General features: G+C 40.9%; 1 protein-coding gene across 1 annotated transcript in view; it reads left to right on the top strand.

Annotated features, from left to right (window-relative positions):
* Positions 1-772: 772 nt before the first annotated feature.
* Positions 773-18,618, top strand: part of vsnl1a (visinin-like 1a) — a 37,543-nt gene continuing 19,697 nt past the window's right edge. The window contains exons 1-2 of the mRNA XM_063001234.1: positions 773-857; positions 10,927-11,095. Coding sequence (XP_062857304.1) covers positions 10,934-11,095 — 162 coding nt within the window. The 5' untranslated portion in view covers positions 773-857; positions 10,927-10,933. The remainder of the gene's footprint in view (positions 858-10,926; positions 11,096-18,618) is intronic.

Raw genomic sequence — 18,618 nt, 5'->3', positions numbered from 1 at the left:
GACTGTAGTCCATCTGCTACTCTGCATGCTTTGTAAGCCCCCTTTCATGCTGTTCGTCAGTGGTCAGGACTCTCCCAGGCCACTACAGAGTAGGTATTATTTAGGTGGTGGATCATTCTCAGCACTGCAGTGACACTGACATACAGCACCTCATTGTCACTGCTGGACTGAGAATAGTCCACCAACCAAAAACATCCAGCCAACAGCGCCCTGTGTGCAGCGTCCTGTGACCTCTAGAAGATGACCAACTCGAACAGCAGCAATAGATGAGCAATCGTCTCTGACTTTACATCTACAAGGTGGACCAACTAGGTAGGAGTGTCTAATAGAGTGGACAGTGACCGGACACGGTGTTTAAATACGGTGCACGGTGCTCATACCAGCACAACACACACTAACACACCACCACCATGTCAGTGTCACTGCAGTGCTGAGAATGATCTGCCACCTAAATAATACCTGCTCTGTGGTGGTCCTGTGGGGGTCCTGACAGATTAACTACAGTCAGTAATTGTAGAACTACAAAGTGCTTCTATATGGTAAGTGGAGCTGATAAAATGGACAGAGTGTAGAAACAAGGAGGTGGTCATAATGTTATGGCTGATCAGTGTATGAGTAAGGGTGTGAAAGAGAATGACGGAGAGAGAGAGAGAGAGAGAGAGAGAGAGACCCCGTGTTTGATTCTGTACCGTCACTCTAACGTGCGACTTGCCGTTAACGGTTTCCTCCTCCTTCATCCTTGCACCTCCTCCTCCTCAGTGCGAATCCCTACTGCAATACAACCTCTCCCACAGCTGCGCAAACACCGTGTTGTCGCTCCAACCGGGGAACCAAAACACAAGCTACTCCTCTCACAGGTGAGCTGTTATAAAGGTTGTATTGTATTTTGAGGAATGAATGTGGATTAGATTTGAAAGTGGGATGTGTTGTGTTGTGCTGTGTTGTGTTATGGGCTGATGGAATTTGCTCCATCCGTAAGTGCACCTGCAGTATAGCGCACTGCACACAGCGGGTATATTAGGGCTACTGTCAATGCTTTGTTATTTATTCCATTTAAAAGCACATTTTTCATATAGGTTATGTTCTATTTAGCCTCATCAAAGGAAAACAATCAGTCTTAATAAGAAAAAGATGTAGCAGGTAAACCTAACACATCCTGACATTTTACATACTGAACATGTTTCTTGTGTTAAAATCTTAATGCTCACCTAAAGCACAATCATCTCCTACCTTTATTATTCTGCATGCACTTTATAAGATACAATGTTCAGCATGTGATTTTGCATTTGAGTGGCATGCCTTGCTATTCAGAATGCAAGTGGAAGTTCCTCTGCAGCACAGGACCCTGGTGTCCATTCGAAAAGCTTAAAAACCTGACATATACCCAGAAGTGGTTACTGATGCACAGACCCTCAAGGTCACTGAACAGTCTGTGTAGTGCAATTAAATATTCATGGATGACGCACCTGATTTTATTTAAAAAATACAGGTTTGCTGCATTCTTCATGGGTGACTCGACAATCTTCATGGGTTTGAAGGCTGTCTTACTCTAGCCCACTGCCACTGGGATTCAGGGGTGGTGCTATCATTCGTTTGGGCGTCTGTGTGGGGGCTTCTGTGATGGATTGCTGTGCCTGGGGTGTGTTATTGTGACCCTGACCACTGGTAGTAAAAATAAATAAATAAATTAATTAATTAAAAAAAACAAACACCTCATTGTTTCTACACTTTATTGTCCATTTTATCAGCTTCACTTACCATATAGAAGCACTTTGTAGTTCTACAATTACTGACTGTAGTCCATCTGTTTCTCTGCATGCTTTGTTAGCCCCCATTCATGCTGTTCTTCAATGGTCAGGACCCTCACAGGACCACCACAGAGCAGGTATTATTTAGGTGGTGGATCATTCTAAGCACTGCAGTGACACTGACATGGTGGTGATGTGTTAGTGAGTGTTGTGCTGGTATGAGTGGATCAAACACAGCAATGCTGAGAGAGTTTTTAAACACCTTTTTAGAGTTTTTAAACCAACCCTGTCACTGCTGGACTGAGAATAGTCCACCAACCAAAAATATATCCAGCCAACAGCGCCCCATGGGCAGCGTCCTGTGACCACTGATGAAGGTCTAGAAGATGACCAACTCAAACAGCAGCAATAGATGAGCAATCATCTCTGACTTTACATCTACAAGGTGGACCAACTAGGTAGGGGTGTCTAATACAGTGGACAGTGAGTGGTCACGGTGTTTAAAAACTTTCTCAGCGGTGCTGTGTCTGATCCACTCATACCAGCACAACACACACTAACACACCACCACCACCATGTCAGTGTCACTGCAGTGCTGAGAATGATCCACCACCTAAATAATACCTGCTCTGTGGTGGTCCTGTGGGGGTCCTGATTGTTGAAGAACAGCATGAAAGCTTGGCTGATCAGTGTATATAGATGGATGGACGGACGGACGGACGGACGGACGGACGGACGGACGGACGGACGGACAGACAGACAGACAGACAGACAGACAGATAGATAGATAGATAGATAGATATACAGTGCAGTCTAAAACTGCTAGCAACTGGAGTTCCTCCACACCAAATGAAGATTTTAAAGGGGTCCCTATGGTCCCATATGGTACCGATTTGTGAGAGAGCAGAAAACTCAGCAGAAAACATTTTACCTGTTAGACACATTGTTCACCAATACAATTCAGTTTATTTACAGACAAATTTTGTTAAATTAGCTTGCAAATTCAGCTGTATATCAACCAGGGGCTGTTGAGCATCATGCCATGTCAAATCTCACATTAAATAAGCCCATATTTGTGAAAATGGCAGTAATTGTAAAAATGTATCAGTTGCACTAGCAAATACTAACTGTTCTACTGTTAAATAAAAATTATTCGTCATGCCATATTAGTTATGAATGTAGACACAACAGGATTTAATGCCACCAGCAAGCATTTATCAGTTTGTGTAATTGAAAAAGATCAATTAGTTTAGCTGCATTAAAGCTGTGTTGCCAGAAAAGCCCAAATTATTCCTGCAGATCGATTCACTGCGGGCTGCTTATGCCAGGAGACAGGGGAAAGCTACTTGCTGGTTTCTTGTTGCAGAAGGAGCGGAGATTTAGATCAAAATGAAAAATAGAGTAGAACTGACGGTTTGTTTATGCAGAACCCCTTTTTCAATTCTGCCTCTAAACTGATGATCAGTGGAGCTGCTTGCCCACATGTAATATGTTTTATTTTATTTTTAGCCTTCAGACTTACTCTGGCAATTCCTGCCTGTAAACTCCTCTAACAACCAATCGATCATTAACGATGTATGAGGAATGACCATGACAGGAAGGAATATGTTTATTATTTGTGCCATAGCTCTAGACAGACTAGTACAGCAACAGTAGAGCAACAGCATAATCAAAAAGTATATTATACCTATATCTGTGTAAGCAAGTTACTATAGTACAACAACAGTAAGGTTATTATAGTCAATTATAGTCAATATACTTCTATTAGAATATGCATAAATCGTCATTAATCTGAAACCCCATGTTCTCCCATATTCATTTCAGATATCGTGGTTGTGCTATATATACCACTGTTCTAGGGTGGGCTGTCCTTACAAGACTTTTACAATCTATCAATGTGATATATCCATTATAGACTTGAAAAATAAAGGAATCAGTTGCGGTGTGTTTAAGAAGTCGACCCAGTTTATGTAGATAGGTTGCCTCAAAAGGGAAACCAGAGCAGCAGAGCAGCAGAAAATACTGCTCCTCCTTTAGCATGTCATCGGCCAGGAATGCCATCCATCACCAGATTATTCAGTGTCTACATGCCACCATGCAATACCGATCAGACGTAACATTAAAACCACCTCCTTGTTTCTACACTCACTGTCCATTTTATTCTCAGTCCAGCAGTGACAGTGAGGTGTTTAAAAACTCCATCAGCGTTGCTATGTCTTATCCACTCATACCAGCACAACACACACTAACACACCACCACCATGTCAGTGTCACTGCAGTGCTGAGAATGATCCACCACCCAAATAATACCTACTCTGTAGTGGTCCTGGGAGAGTCCTGACCATTGAAGAACAGCATGAAAGGGGGCTAACAAGGCATGCAGAAAAACAGATGGACTACAGTCAGTAATTGTAGAACTACAAAGTGCGTCTATATGGTAGGTGGAGCTGATAAAATGGACAATGTGTGGAGAAACAAGGAGGTGGTTTTAATGTTATGGCTGATCGGTGTATATGTCTTGGCTAATGTAGACTTCCAAGGATGTACTTTATGAGTGGAATTGTTTTGTTATATTGTACAAATATTATAGTGGAAAGTTGTGGAGTCAAAAAGAACCTGTTTTGGCTGATGCTTTCATTTTGTGTATAACGAAGCATTAACCAACAACTTAGCAATTTAAAAGGCCACGTGAGTTCGAATCTCAGCTGTGCCACTGCCAGGCCGGGTGCCTACATGGACAATGATTGGCTCATCCGTTGGGTTGGATTGCCAGACGGAGATTTCTCATAAGTGATGCAATTACAACCTCTGATGGCTGATCGATGGAGCCTGCACAGAGACAGGGGATACTGGAGATCAGTGCTGATCAGAAAGTTGTGACAGAGGCGTATGTTCCATCATCTGTCTTATTAATTAGATTTTGTAATGGTTTGGTAACTGAGAACACTAATTGTTGCAGTTTTGCAAGTGGAATTTTTCTCCATTTTTGCTAGATATGAGACTAGAGGTACCCAACAGTCTGAGGTTGCTGTCTGATTCTCTTCTTAATGCTGCACCATACATTTTCAGGAAACAGATCTGGACTGCAGGCAGGCCAGTCAAGCACATGCATTATGTGTGTATTTTTTTAGCACATATAGAATGAGGCCTGGCATTGTCATGCTGAGATTATAGACTTCCCGGCAAAAGATGTAGCCTTAATCGCAGTATATGTTTCTCTGAAATCCCAATATACAGTGGGGCCAAAAAGTATTTAGTCAGCCACTGATTGTGCAAGTTCTCCTACTTAGAAAGATGAGAGAGGGCTGTAATTTTCATCATAGGTACACTTCAACTATGAGAGACAAAATGTGAAAAAAAATCCAGGAAATCACATTGTAGGATTTTTAAAGAAATTATCTGTAAATTATGGTGGAAAATAAGTATTTGGTCAATAACAAACAAGCAAGATTTCTGGCTCTCATAGACCTGTAACTTCTTCTTTAAGAAGCTCTTCTGTCCTCCACTCGTTACCTGTATTAATGGCACCTGTTTGACCTCGTTATCTGTATAAAAGACACCTGTCCACAGCCTCAAACAGTCAGACTCCAAACTCAACCATGGCTAAGACCAAAGAGCTGTCGAAGGACACCAGAAAGAAAATTGTAGACCTGCACCAGGCTGGGAAGAGTGAATCTACAATAGGCAAGCAGGTTGGTGTGAATAAATCAACTGTGGGAGCAATTGTAAGAAAATGGAAGACATACAAGACCATTGATAATCTTCCTTGGGGTCAAGATCTCATCCCGTGGGGTCAAAATGATTATGAGAACGGTGAGCAAAAATCCCAGAACTACACAGAGGGACCTGATGGATGACCTGCAGAGAGCTGGGACCAAAGTAACAAAGGCTACCATCAGTAAAACACTACGCCGAGAGGGACTCAAATCCTGCAGTGCCAGGCGTGTCCCCCTGCTTAAGCCAGTACATGTCCAGGCCCGTCTGAAGTTTGTCAGAGAGCATATGGATGATCCAGAAGAGGATTGGGAGAATATCATGTGGTCAGATGAAACCAAAATGGAACTTTTTGGTAAAAACTCAACTCGTTGTGTTTGGAGGAAGAAGAAGAACCCAAGAACACCATACCTACTGTAAAGCATGGGGGTGAAAACATCATGCTTTGGGGCTGTTTTTCTGCAAAGGGGACAGGACAACTGATCCGTGTTAAGGGAAGAATGAACGGGGCCATGTATCGTGAGATTTTAAGCCAAAACCTCCTTCCATCAGTGAGAGCATTGAAGATGGAACGTGGCTGGGTCTTCCAGCATGACAATGATCCCAAACACAACGAAGAAGTGGCTCCGTAAAAAGCATTTCAAGGTCCTGGAGTGGCCTAGCCAGTCTCCAGACCTCAACCCCATAGAAAATTTGTGGAGTCCGTGTTGCCCAGCGACAGCCCCAAAACATCACTGCTCTAGAGGAGATCTGCATGGAGGAATGGGCCAAAATACCAGCTACAGTGTGTGCAAACCTGGTGAAGACTTACAGGAAACGTTTGACCTCTGTCATTGCCAACAAAGGTCATGTTACAAAGTATTGAGTTGAACTTTATTGACCAAATACTTATTTTCCACCATAATTTACAAATAAATTCTTTAAAAATCCTACAATGTGATTTCCTGTATTTTTTTTTCTCATAGTTGAAGTGTACCTATGATGAAAATTACAGACCTCTCTCATCTTTCTAAGTAGGAGAACTTGCACAATCAGTGGCTGACTAAATACTTTTTGACCCCACTTTATGCCTTTGTGTCAGTGGTACCTTTACACATATGCAAGTCACCCACATCATAGGCACAGATGTTGGCTCCTGTACCTTTTACTGATAACAGTCCTTTTCATCTCTGGCAAAGATAACCCAAAGTCTGAACTCTGGATTCATCTGACCGCAGCACATTTTTCCACTGTCTTTTGGACCATCTGACATTAGCTTGTTCCCAGAGAACTCAGAGGCATTTCTGCATGGAATTGAAGTACGGCGGTAACTTTGTGTAGTAGAGTTTTAGGTTGCATCTTGATGCAGTAGTGGACTTGAGTGTAAGTGACAATGGTTTTATAAACTAATCCTGAGCCCATTTGACTATATTTATAAAAGTAGCATGATAGTTTCTAATGCAGTGCCGTATGAGAGCTCAAAATACACACACACACACAACAGTGGTGTTCAGCTATGCCCTACATGGACAGGGATTTTTCTGAATCTATTCAAAATATTAAAAACAGTAGATGGTGAAAGACTACATTATTTGCAATTTTAAATTTAGAAATGTTCCTTTGAACTGATTGGTTCTCTAATGAAGATTGGCACAAAGTGGTGAGCCTTGAGCCATCATTGCTAGTAAAGGCTGATCCTTTGGTGGATCCTACTTTTATACCCAGTAATGATTTCCTTACCTGTTAGCAATTTACCTGCTTAGTGGAGTGCTATAACTTAAATATTCTATAAACTTTTCACTCTTATTTTGCCTCTGTCCCAACTTTTTGTAGTGTGTTACAGGCATCAAATTGTAAATGGGTCATTCCTACATTTCGGAGCCTTTTCTGTCCCCAGTACTGATCATTGTATTTATTAAGTAAATTTTAAACAATAAAATTTTTAAACATCTTACTGAAATAATTAGATACCAGATACCAGAGGTTTTTCCATGTCCCCAGCACTGTACATTCTGATTTAGTGATGGATATATAAGGTTTAATCATGAAAATATCTCAGTCTTTCAGTACTGTTTAAAACGTTTGCTTAAGTCCCTCTAAACCTTGGTTTCATTTTATTGCTGATTATTACGGTTTTCCACTCATCCCTCATGTTGCTGTCTACCCTGTTATTACTTACTACTGTCTCTTAAAATGAAGAGCTGTTTTGCATACTGACATCCTTTTCTGATCTTACAAAAAGCTCACATGATCTTTTTGGAGGAACACAACTGTGGAAGATGAGTGGCTAACTCCTCATTTTAATGTTGTTTTTTTCCACATTTTATCCTAAAAGTCTTATATGGTCAACCATAACGTGTCCACCCTGTTATGGGATATAGGAGAAAAAGCAATACGATTTAATAATTCAAAAAATAATCCTACTAAAAAGGAGAGAAGTCACTTTTATGCTAGCATGGTTTTGCTCACTCGCTAGCAAATGGCTAATTTTACGTCAGAATGTCCACCCTGTTATGGTGTGGACATTCTGTTATACAACCTAATACGTAACAGGGTGGATGTCACAATGTACTGTATATGAGGTGCATGTGTAATTTATATAGCTTTATTATTCAGTTTGGTTATAATAATAACAGAAATATTGATATTATGTGCTCATCCTTTAAAGAATGGCCTTAAGTGCAGCTGAAAGACAGAAACACAACAGTTATGCATTTATCCGTAACAGGGTGGACATCCTGGGTCAGAGACTGCATAAAAATGTTTTTAAAAAACCCTACAGTTTGTGTGCTTGCTTGAGTTTGACCAGTATTAGTTTGGAAAAGTATAACATGTCCTTTTTATAATAAAACATGAAAAACAAATAAAAAAATTTCAGTTTCATTTTCAAAAAATATTAAGGTCCAAAAGGCACCCAATCCCAGGAGTGACCCAAATACTATGAAGTGAACTGAAAACATTGGATTTTTCTTTTTACTGCATTTTTATGTTCCAACTTTTTTTTAGAAATGAGGTATGTACGTATATTTAGTATTAAAATGGCATCTCTACATTTACTAGACCCAGATATTTTAGTTTAAATTGCTTTTGAAGTTTAATTTATGAATAAATACGACTTGTTACCCCTAATATTACCATATCATTACCCACTTATTATCTGTAATGTAAAGTGTTACCAAGGGCTTTATTGTTTTACTTCTTTTATTCATTTATTTTTATTAACCACTTCACTGTAATTAGTGTTGCAGTGGGTCTGAAATTAAAATTCCCTGTTTAAACAAACTGCTGTTATACAGAACAAATTGAATAAAAAAATAGTTTGAGTTTTGAGGGTGGGCACTTAACATCATGAAAGCAATTAGCAGAGCTGACTGCACCGGTGAATATCCAGAATTTTGAGGGTGGGGGTTATCAGTGATATCTGGCAAAGTATTTTGTGTCATTCATACAGCAAGAATAAGCAATGTCATGTTTAGTGGAGCAGTGTTTTTATTCTGCAAACAGGAGACTGTTGTTCATGTTTTATTAAATGCATTTCCACTCGTTGGATTACAGGTAAAAGGTTAGGGTCAAGACATAGAGGTTTTTAAGGTCCATTCAGATCCAAAATGGGTGTTTGGCTCCCTCAAGCTAGTGTATCCACTCCTGAAGAGCAAGCTTAACTGCTAGCAATTCTTTATTACCCACATCACAGGCTGTTAGCCGGTGGGAATAATAGACACAGGGGTGTTGTACTTTATCAGGGCATGCAGAACCTGCTTGTGATTAACAGTGATTTCAATGCAAGAATTGGAACAGGGGCGAAGAAAGTGTAGTCCTTGGGAAATTTAGTCATAGTGCGAAAAACTATAGGGGTGGATTTCTGTGCTGAACATCAGTCTGCCTACAAAACAGGGACAGATACATTCAGAAGAGTCCAAATCAGGAGACACTACAAAACTCAGATTCACTACATTCTGATCAGTCAGCAGTGGACACAGTTGGAATCAAATCAGGAAGCTACTACCGTTAGACTTTGAATAACTCAGAAATGATCAGTTTAAGCAGCGATACAAAGTTGAGGTTGCCAAGTGATTTGAAGAGGTAGAAAGACTGTAGGAACCGTACACACTAGATGAACTGTGTCAGCAGATAAAGCATGTCATTTTGAAAGCGGCTTAGGATCCAGTTCAGAATAACTGCAACAAATGCAAGAGCAGGATTTCCAGAGACATCTTTAAGTGGACAAGACGGAAGCATGAAGCAAAAATGTCACAATGAATACAAGAAACTTTGACGTCAATTGCAGAAGATGCTCAAAGAAATAAACAAACCAAGTATATTTATCATTATGCAGTGAGCTGGAAGAAAATGCAAAGAAAGGCAACAGCGGACTTGTGTTCCAGATAGTGAAGAAGCTCACCAAACCATTTCAGCCTCGAACTACAGCCATCAAGGACAACAAATGGGAAGAACCTAAGAAGGTGTGTCAAAGATGAAGAGGCTACTGTGAAGAATTGTACAAAGGAGAAGAGAGGAATATACAGATTGATGTTTAGGAAAGGGAAGCGCCACCACTGAAGGAAGAGATCAGTTGTACCATGCTAGAATTGGCTAAGTGAAAGGCACTTGGTCTAAATAACAGCAGTGGAACTGCTCAGGTTTGGAGGAGAGATGACACTGAACACGTGGCTTAAGATCTGCAGGTTGATGTTGGAGACTGGGATCTGGCAAAATAATGAACACAATCAGTCTTCATTCCACTGCATAAGAAAGGTAAATTGCTCCAATTCAGCAACTACAGGACCAATCCTGTTGCAAGTAATCCTGAAACGAATGCAAACCAAGCTTGAGATTGCCCAAGAACAAGCTGAATTTTGACAAAGAAGAAGCATGTGGAATCAGATCACAAACTTTCGGATCATCATGGAGAAAGCAAGAGAAAAGAACCAGGCACTGTATTTATGTTTCAATGATTTCTCTATGGGCCGGCACGGTGGCTCCATGGGTAGCACTGTCGCCTCACAGCAAGAAGGTTCGGTCCGGGTCCTTTCTGTGTGGAGTTTGCATGTTCTCCCCGTGTCTGTGTGGGTTTCCTCCAGGAGCTTTGGTTTCCTCTCACAGTTCAAAAACATGCAGTTAGGTTAATTGGAGACACTGCATTACCCTGTAAGTAAATGTGTGTGTGTATGTGTGTGTGTATGTGTGTGTATGTGTGTGTGTCTGCCCTGCGATGGACTGGTGCCCCTTCCAGGGTGTTACTGTGTGCCTTGCGGCCATTGAAAAGCTGGGATAGGCTCCAGCACCCCCGTGGTGACCCTAATTGGATAAGCGGTTGAGTGGGTGATTTTTCTATGGCTTTCAACATGGTACAGCATGACCAGTTATGGGGTTCCCCTCACACCTGATCCAACTACTGAGGTATCTGTATAGCCAACAACATGCTGCTGTAAGGACAGCATGATATCACTGTTGTTTATGTCACTGTATCTTTTGTGTCCTGCAGATACATCATGGGGAAACAGAACAGCAAGCTGACCCCTGAGGCAATGGATGACTTGGTAAAGAACACAGAGTTTAATGAGCATGAGCTCAAGCAGTGGTACAAAGGCTTCCTAAAGGACTGCCCAACTGGCCGCCTAAACCTCGAGGAGTTCCAGCAGCTCTATGTCAAGGTGAGCAATCCGATGACTTAAAATGGTTTTCTAGCTTAGTCTGGGCTTACGCTTATTCATTCTCTATCAACTGAAATTCTCTATCGATCTGAAAGGCTTTGAGTTATAAAGACATGCTTTTTACACTGATCAGGCATAACATTATGAGAAAGACCACCTTCCTAATATTGTGTTGGTCTTTTGCTGCCAAAATAGCCCTGACCCATCGAGGCATGGACTCCACTAGACCCCTGACGGTGTGCTGTGGTATCTGGCACCAAGATGTTAGCAGCAGATCCTTTAACTCCTGTAAGTTGTGAAGTGGGGCCTCCATGGATCGATGTTCCTTCCTTGGACCACTTTTGATCGATACTGACCACAGTTTTGGATGGAGGGGACAATTTGGCCCTCGTCAGACTTGCTCAAATCCATACGCTTGCCCATTTTTCCTGCTTCTAACACATCAACTTTGAGGATAAAATGTTCACTTGCTGCCTAATATATCCCACCCACTAACACGTGCCATGATGACGAGATAATCAATGTTATTCACTTCACCTGTCAGTGGTCATAATGTTATGCTTAGTCAGTGTAAATCAAAACAATAAATTACAGTTAATGAAAAATATAAATAGATAGGACTAAGTTCTCATGTTAGTGTGTCAGTAATGCCTGTGCTGCGTGAATACATCCATCTGGGTGTGACATCAGCGGGCCATAATATTTTTGATTGTATCACTTTTCAGAGGTTTTATATACAACCCCAAATTAGAAAAAGTTGGGACAGTATGGAAAATGCAAATAGAAATATCACAGTGTTTCTTACATTTACTGTTTTATCTGGTCAACTTCATTTCATTTGAAAATTGCTTTCATCCCAACTTGTCTGGAATATGTTGCAGACCCAAAATGCAGGAATGGATGTATATTAAACAATGAAATGAGGTTGATCAGACAAAACCTGAAATATTTTGGGTTCATACTGCCTGCAGTGAAATAAAAAAACAATGTAAGAAACACAATTTCGGACGCTCAGGTGGCGGAGTGGTAAAAACACATGCTAGCGCACCAGAGCTGGGATTTCGAATACATCACATCGAATCTTAGCTCTGCCATCCGGCTGGGCTGAGCAGCCACATGAACAACGATTGGCCTGTTGTTTATAGGGGTGGGGTATTAAGCCGGATAGGGACTCCTCGTAACTGATGCGCTATATGCTGGCTGACTGATGGCACCTGCACAGAGGCGGGGAAAGAGTGCGGATCAGGCTTATTCGCATATATGCACTCACCTAGTGTGGGTGACAAAATGCATACGGCTGCTGCCCACGTGTCGGAGGGGGCATGGGTTAGCTTCGTTCTTCTCAAATCAGAGTGGGGGTTGGCATTAGTGGAGAGAAAGCGTGACGCAGTCGGGCAACTGGATGTGCTAAAAAGTAGGAGAAATAGCAGAATTAAAAAATATATGTATGTATAAAAAAAGAAACACATTTTCCATACTGTCTTAACTTTTTCTGATTAGGGTTGTAGGATTAACCACAACATTGTTTGGCATGTTTAACATGTATTTGTAAGACAGAATAACAACATAAATAGTGCTACATTCACGTCTCTGTTTAATGCTAAGAATGGATGCGCTTGCATTACTAGAAAAGTGGGCGATGGGTTTAAACGTGTGTGTGTGTGTTGACATGTTTTTAACACACAACATAGAGATTTGGTGAAGAATGTACATGACTGCCCAAGCCATTATAATCCGTTAATCAGCCAATGCTTATAGCTTCAAAAACTGTCATCTTTCCTGTCACAAATTGCTTTAGTACATATTTTTATTTTATGGACATGGTATTTTTCTTTTTATGGTTCATTAATCGAAACAGTCTTTGCATGGAAGTCATGCTACTGAAGATCTGTTTCTTGTTTTATGCCACAAGCCATATCAGTTGTTACTAATTTTAGACAGTTATTGAGCTAATAAGAAATTTCTGGAATCCAGTGCTGAAGCCAGTAGTTCATTTTTGCACATGTGATTTTATTGCACTATTTCTACCACATCCATGAACTACATTATTCTGTCTGTGCTGTATACAGTCACTTATTGTATACAGTGGAGGAGGAGAGCAAGAATTAATACACCCGCAGTGGACTCCAAAAGTACAAGAACACTAGTAAAAAGCTCTATATGAGTTTATTACGTGTTTTATTACAGATCATTAAACCATAACAATTTGAGTGAAAGGTTAAATCTTTGAGGATGTCCATAAATTTCTTAATATTTGGTATGGGCACATTTATAATAGGTGAACATTGGCTGGAAATGTATCAACTTGAACAAGCTTTTTATGAGTGCATTGAATTAACATGCTAAATGGAAAACCTGTTAATGCATTTTATGGTCACGTGGAACTGCATATATTTTAGGCTAATGTAAAATAATGGGGTTGTTTTGACACACACTTATACACAAGTAACACAAGTATAATATAAAAACACTGAAATACAGTTAAAAAACAGTTCAAATGAATACAGTTATAACTTTATCTTTACTGCTTTATTGTTTCCTTACACTTCTTAACTGTGGAGATGCTTGGTCTTGGAATACTGTATTCCCTACCAGCTCAGTAATTCAAATGAGAAGCGGCAAAATCGTTTTTGTGCTGGCTGTGCCGTTATTTCTTATGGAGTGTGGCGGTGCACAAAGCTTAATGTGACTTATTGTACTAAAACAATGAGCGAAAAATGTAAGTAGTGGAGAGAACTTATGAGCAGTAATAATTAAGAGAAGTTTAAAAGCCAGGCAGCAAACAGCAAAGTTAATAAAATTTATTTTGTTTTTTATCAACACCAGGGTTGCATCAGGTCCGGTTAAGCTGGGAAACACTGGGCACAAAGCAGAAATACCCTGGACAGGGCAGCAGACAGTAAAGTAACTTATGTACAATAGCAACTGCTGATATATTGTGGTTGATCTGTTTGCCCAGTTACAAGAATAAATGACTGTTTGAATCCTACTTAGCACTTAATGAGTCATTTGAGTCATTCAACAAATTAACTAAAATCTGTCAATAACAAACATGGTGCAGATAAACAATCCTGTCTGATGTGCAGTGTTCAATTATCCACTGCTATTTTGGATGTTGCTGCTCTCAGTTACTTTCATTGCTCTTCATGATGATGCTGAATTAAGCAGTTGTCTACACCACATCAGAACCTGATATCAGCTTACAAGTAAAACATCCTCAACAGTGGTCATCAGTATCAAACATACAGCATTGATGTCATGATGTTTTTGTAGTCATGTAGGTTAACCAATAATTCAATGTTCAAATAAACATTACCAAACAAAAATAAGCAACAATTAAACATTTTTTATTAAACTTTAAACAGCTAGGTGTTTATAATTGAAGAAAAATAAAAAAAATTTGTCATATACTGTATACATATACAGATGTACAGTACAATGAAATTCTTTCTTCACATATCCCAGCTTGTTTGGAAGCTGGAGTCAGAGCGCAGGGTCAGCCATTGTACGGGTTAAGGGCCTTGCTCAAGGGCCCAGCAGTGGCTATCAGTTGATAGCCCAAGGCCCTAGGCTACCACTGTCCAAATTGGTCAAATTATGTACACTTATGTATATCATATACATGGCAGTGCAAATTTTGTAACAGTTATGCATGTCTTGGTTCAGAATACTTTAAATGTTTGGCTGATGGTAGTTACTCGTGGTACGCTTAATAAATACAGCAGATCTAAACAGCATTTTGATAAGGGCAAATTGTTACAGTCAGATGACTAGTTGGGGTATCTCCAAAACAGCGAGAAGTGCTCACAGGCCAAGCCACGGAGTGTGGGTGGCAGAGACTGATTAATACAAGATGACGATGATGCCAGATGATGAAGGTTATGGCAGCTGGTACATACCAACAGAAGGTGAAAATATCACAACAAATAGTGCATTAAATCATTTTGTGTATGTCCTTGCAGCCAGTCAGATTGCTCATGTTAACCCCTGTCCACTATCAAAAGCACCTACAATGGGTACGCAGGCATCAAATCTGGAAATTCGATCAATGAAAGGACCTGCATGTGTGCATTGTTTACCCATGGAAGAGATGGCACCAGGATGCACTGTAGAATGATCCAACTTGCAACATACAAAAATAGAAGTTAAACCACCTAGTGGTAATGTCTTGGTACCAGATTCGACAGTACTGTCCATGATCAGAACTGTTTTGATAGCATATTGGGCGGGTGTTTTTTTCTATTTTTATTCATGTATTTTTCCCCTTTTCTCCTAATGTTAGCGTAGCCGATTAGTCTTCCAAACCTGGGGATCCAGATTGCTTCCGATTAGGGTATATTCGCCTGACACACGCTCCCTCTGATGCATGCACATACACTGTCCCCATCTTATTTGCCCATACTTCGTGCACAGAGAGTCACCCACTAATCTTTAAGCTCCTTCACTTCTGTACAGGCGCCTCGGGCAACTAACCAGGGTCCTTACACGCTCAAGCACTTATTAGTTCACCCACTTATTAGTTCGGTCTTTTTCCACACAGCAGACTATTGGCCAGTTTTGTTTGCTACTAAAGACAAATTGTGCCTGCTAGAGGGTGCCCAACCAACTGGTAGCAGAGCTGAGATTCGAACTTGGGGAGTTTCAAAATCCCAGCGCTGGGCGCCCCTTGGGTGGGTGGTTTTAATGTTATTGTCGATCAGTGCTGTCTCTTGCTGTTTGTTTATGAATGCCAGTGCTTATATTAGTAATTATGTTTAGTTGGGTTTGATTAGTATACCTAAAATGTGAAATGCAGAATTATATTTGGTTCAGTTTTACTGCATAAACATTGTCCCTAAGACGTACATAATGTACTGTATATATGGTTAACTCTACATGGATCACTAATACTGATTACAAAATAATTGTGCTAATTGTACCTCCTTGTTTCTGCACACATTGTCTATTTTATCAGTTCAACTTACCATATAGAAGCACTTTGTAGTTCTACAATTACTGACTGTAGTCCATCTGTTTCTCTGCATGCTTTGTTAGCCCCCTTTCATGCTGTTCTTCAATGGTCAGGACCAACACAGAGCAGGTATTATTTAGGTGGTGGATGATTCTCAGCACTGCAGTGGCACTGACATGGTGGTGGTGTGTTAGTGTGTGTTGTGCTGGTATGAGTGGACAAGACATAGCAGCGCTGATGGAGTTTTTAAATACTTCACTGTCACTGCTGGACTGAGAATAGTCCACCAACCAAAAATATCCAGCCAACAGTGCCCCATGGGCAGCGTCCGGTGAAGACTGATGAAGGTCTAGAATATGACCAACTCAAACACCTTGAAGGTGGACCAACTAGGTAGGAGTGTCTAATAGAGTGGACAGTGAATGGACACGGTATTTAAAAACTCCAGCAACGCTGCTGTGTCTGATCCACTCATACCAGCACAACACACACTAACACACCACCACCATGTCATTGTCACTGCAGTGCTGAGAATGATCCACCACCTAAATAATACCTGCTCTGTAGTGGTCCTGACCAGTGAAGAAGCAGGGTGAAAGCAGGCTGAAAAGGTATGTAGAGAAACAGATGGACTACAGTCAGTAATTGTAGAACCACAAAGTGCACCTACAGTGTATCACAAAAGTGAGTACACCCCTCACATTTCTGCAGATATTTAAGTATATCTTTTCATGGGACAACACTGACAAAATGACACTTTGACACAATGAAAAGTAGTCTGTGTGCAGCTTATATAACAGTGTAAATTTATTCTTCCCTCAAAATAACTCAATATACAGCCATTAATGTCTAAACCACTGGCAACAAAAGTGAGTACACCCCTAAGTGAAAGTTCCTGAAGTGTCAATATTTTGTGTGGCCACCATTATTTCCCAGAACTGCCTTAACTCTCCTGGGCATGGAGTTTACCAGAGCTTCACAGGTTGCCACTGGAATGCTTTTCCACTCCTCCATGACGACATCACGGAGCTGGCGGATATTCGAGACTTTGCGCTCCTCCACCTTCCGCTTGAGGATGCCCCAAAGATGTTCTATTGGGTTTAGGTCTGGAGACATGCTTGGCCAGTCCATCACCTTTACCCTCAGCCTCTTCAATAAAGCAGTGGTCGTCTTAGAGGTGTGTTTGGGGTCATTATCATGCTGGAACACTGCCCTGCGACCCAGTTTCCGGAGGGAGGGGATCATGCTCTGCTTCAGTATTTCACAGTACATATTGGAGTTCATGTGTCCCTCAATGAAATGTAACTCCCCAACACCTGCTGCACTCATGCAGCCCCAGACCATGGCATTCCCACCACCATGCTTGACTGTAGGCATGACACACTTATCTTGTACTCCTCACCTGATTGCCGCCACACATGCTTGAGACCATCTGAACCAAATAAATTAATCTTGGTCTCATCAGACCATAGGACATGGTTCCAGTAATCCATGTCCTTTGTTGACATGTCTTCAGCAAACTGTTTGCGGGCTTTTTTGTGTAGAGACTTCAGAAGAGGCTTCCTTCTGGGGTGACAGCCATGCAGACCAATTTGATGTAGTGTGCGGCGTATGGTCTGAGCACTGACAGGCTGACCCCCCACCTTTTCAATCTCTGCAGCAATGCTGACAGCACTCCTGCACCTATCTTTCAAAGACAGCAGTTGGATGTGACGCTGAGCACGTGCACTCAGCTTCTTTGGACGACCAACGCGAGGTCTGTTCTGAGTGGACCCTGCTCTTTTAAAACGCTGGATGATCTTGGCCACTGTGCTGCAGCTCAGTTTCAGGGTGTTGGCAATCTTCTTGTAGCCTTGGCCATCTTCATGTAGCGCAACAATTCGTCTTTTAAGATCCTCAGAGAGTTCTTTGCCATGAGGTGCCATGTTGGAACTTTCAGTGACCAGTATGAGAGAGTGTGAGAGCTGTACTACTAAATTGAACACACCTGCTCCCTATGCACACCTGAGACCTAGTAACACTAACGAGTCACATGACATTTTGGAGGGAAAATGACAAGCAGTGCTCAATTTGGACATTTAGGGGTGTAGTCTCTTAGGGGTGTACTCACTTTTGTTGCCGGTGGTTTAGACATTAATGGCTGTATATTGAGTTATTTTGAGGGAAGAATAAATTTACACTGTTATATAAGCTGCACACAGACTACTTTTCATTGTGTCAAAGTGTCATTTTGTCAGTGTTGTCCCATGAAAAGATATACTTAAATATCTGCAGAAATGTGAGGGGTGTACTCACTTTTGTGATACACTGTATATGGAAAGTGCAGCTGATAAAATGGACAGTGAGTGTAGAAACAAGGAGGTGGTTTTAATGTTCTGGCTGATCAGTGTATATAAGTGTATAGTGTATATAAGACTTATACCTATAAGGTAGAGATGTAGATGATAAAAATCAATAAATGAAAGCAAATTTCATTATCAATTAGTTGGTCAATAACATACCTTACAGTATGACAGATACATCTGAAAATGCTATATTCCTGTTTTGGAGACACATTAAATGCTAAAACTGC

The sequence above is a fragment of the Trichomycterus rosablanca genome, chromosome 9, assembly GCF_030014385.1.
Source record: "Trichomycterus rosablanca isolate fTriRos1 chromosome 9, fTriRos1.hap1, whole genome shotgun sequence".
Lineage (NCBI taxonomy): Eukaryota > Metazoa > Chordata > Actinopteri > Siluriformes > Trichomycteridae > Trichomycterus > Trichomycterus rosablanca.
This window is presented reverse-complemented; position numbering and strand designations above follow the sequence as displayed.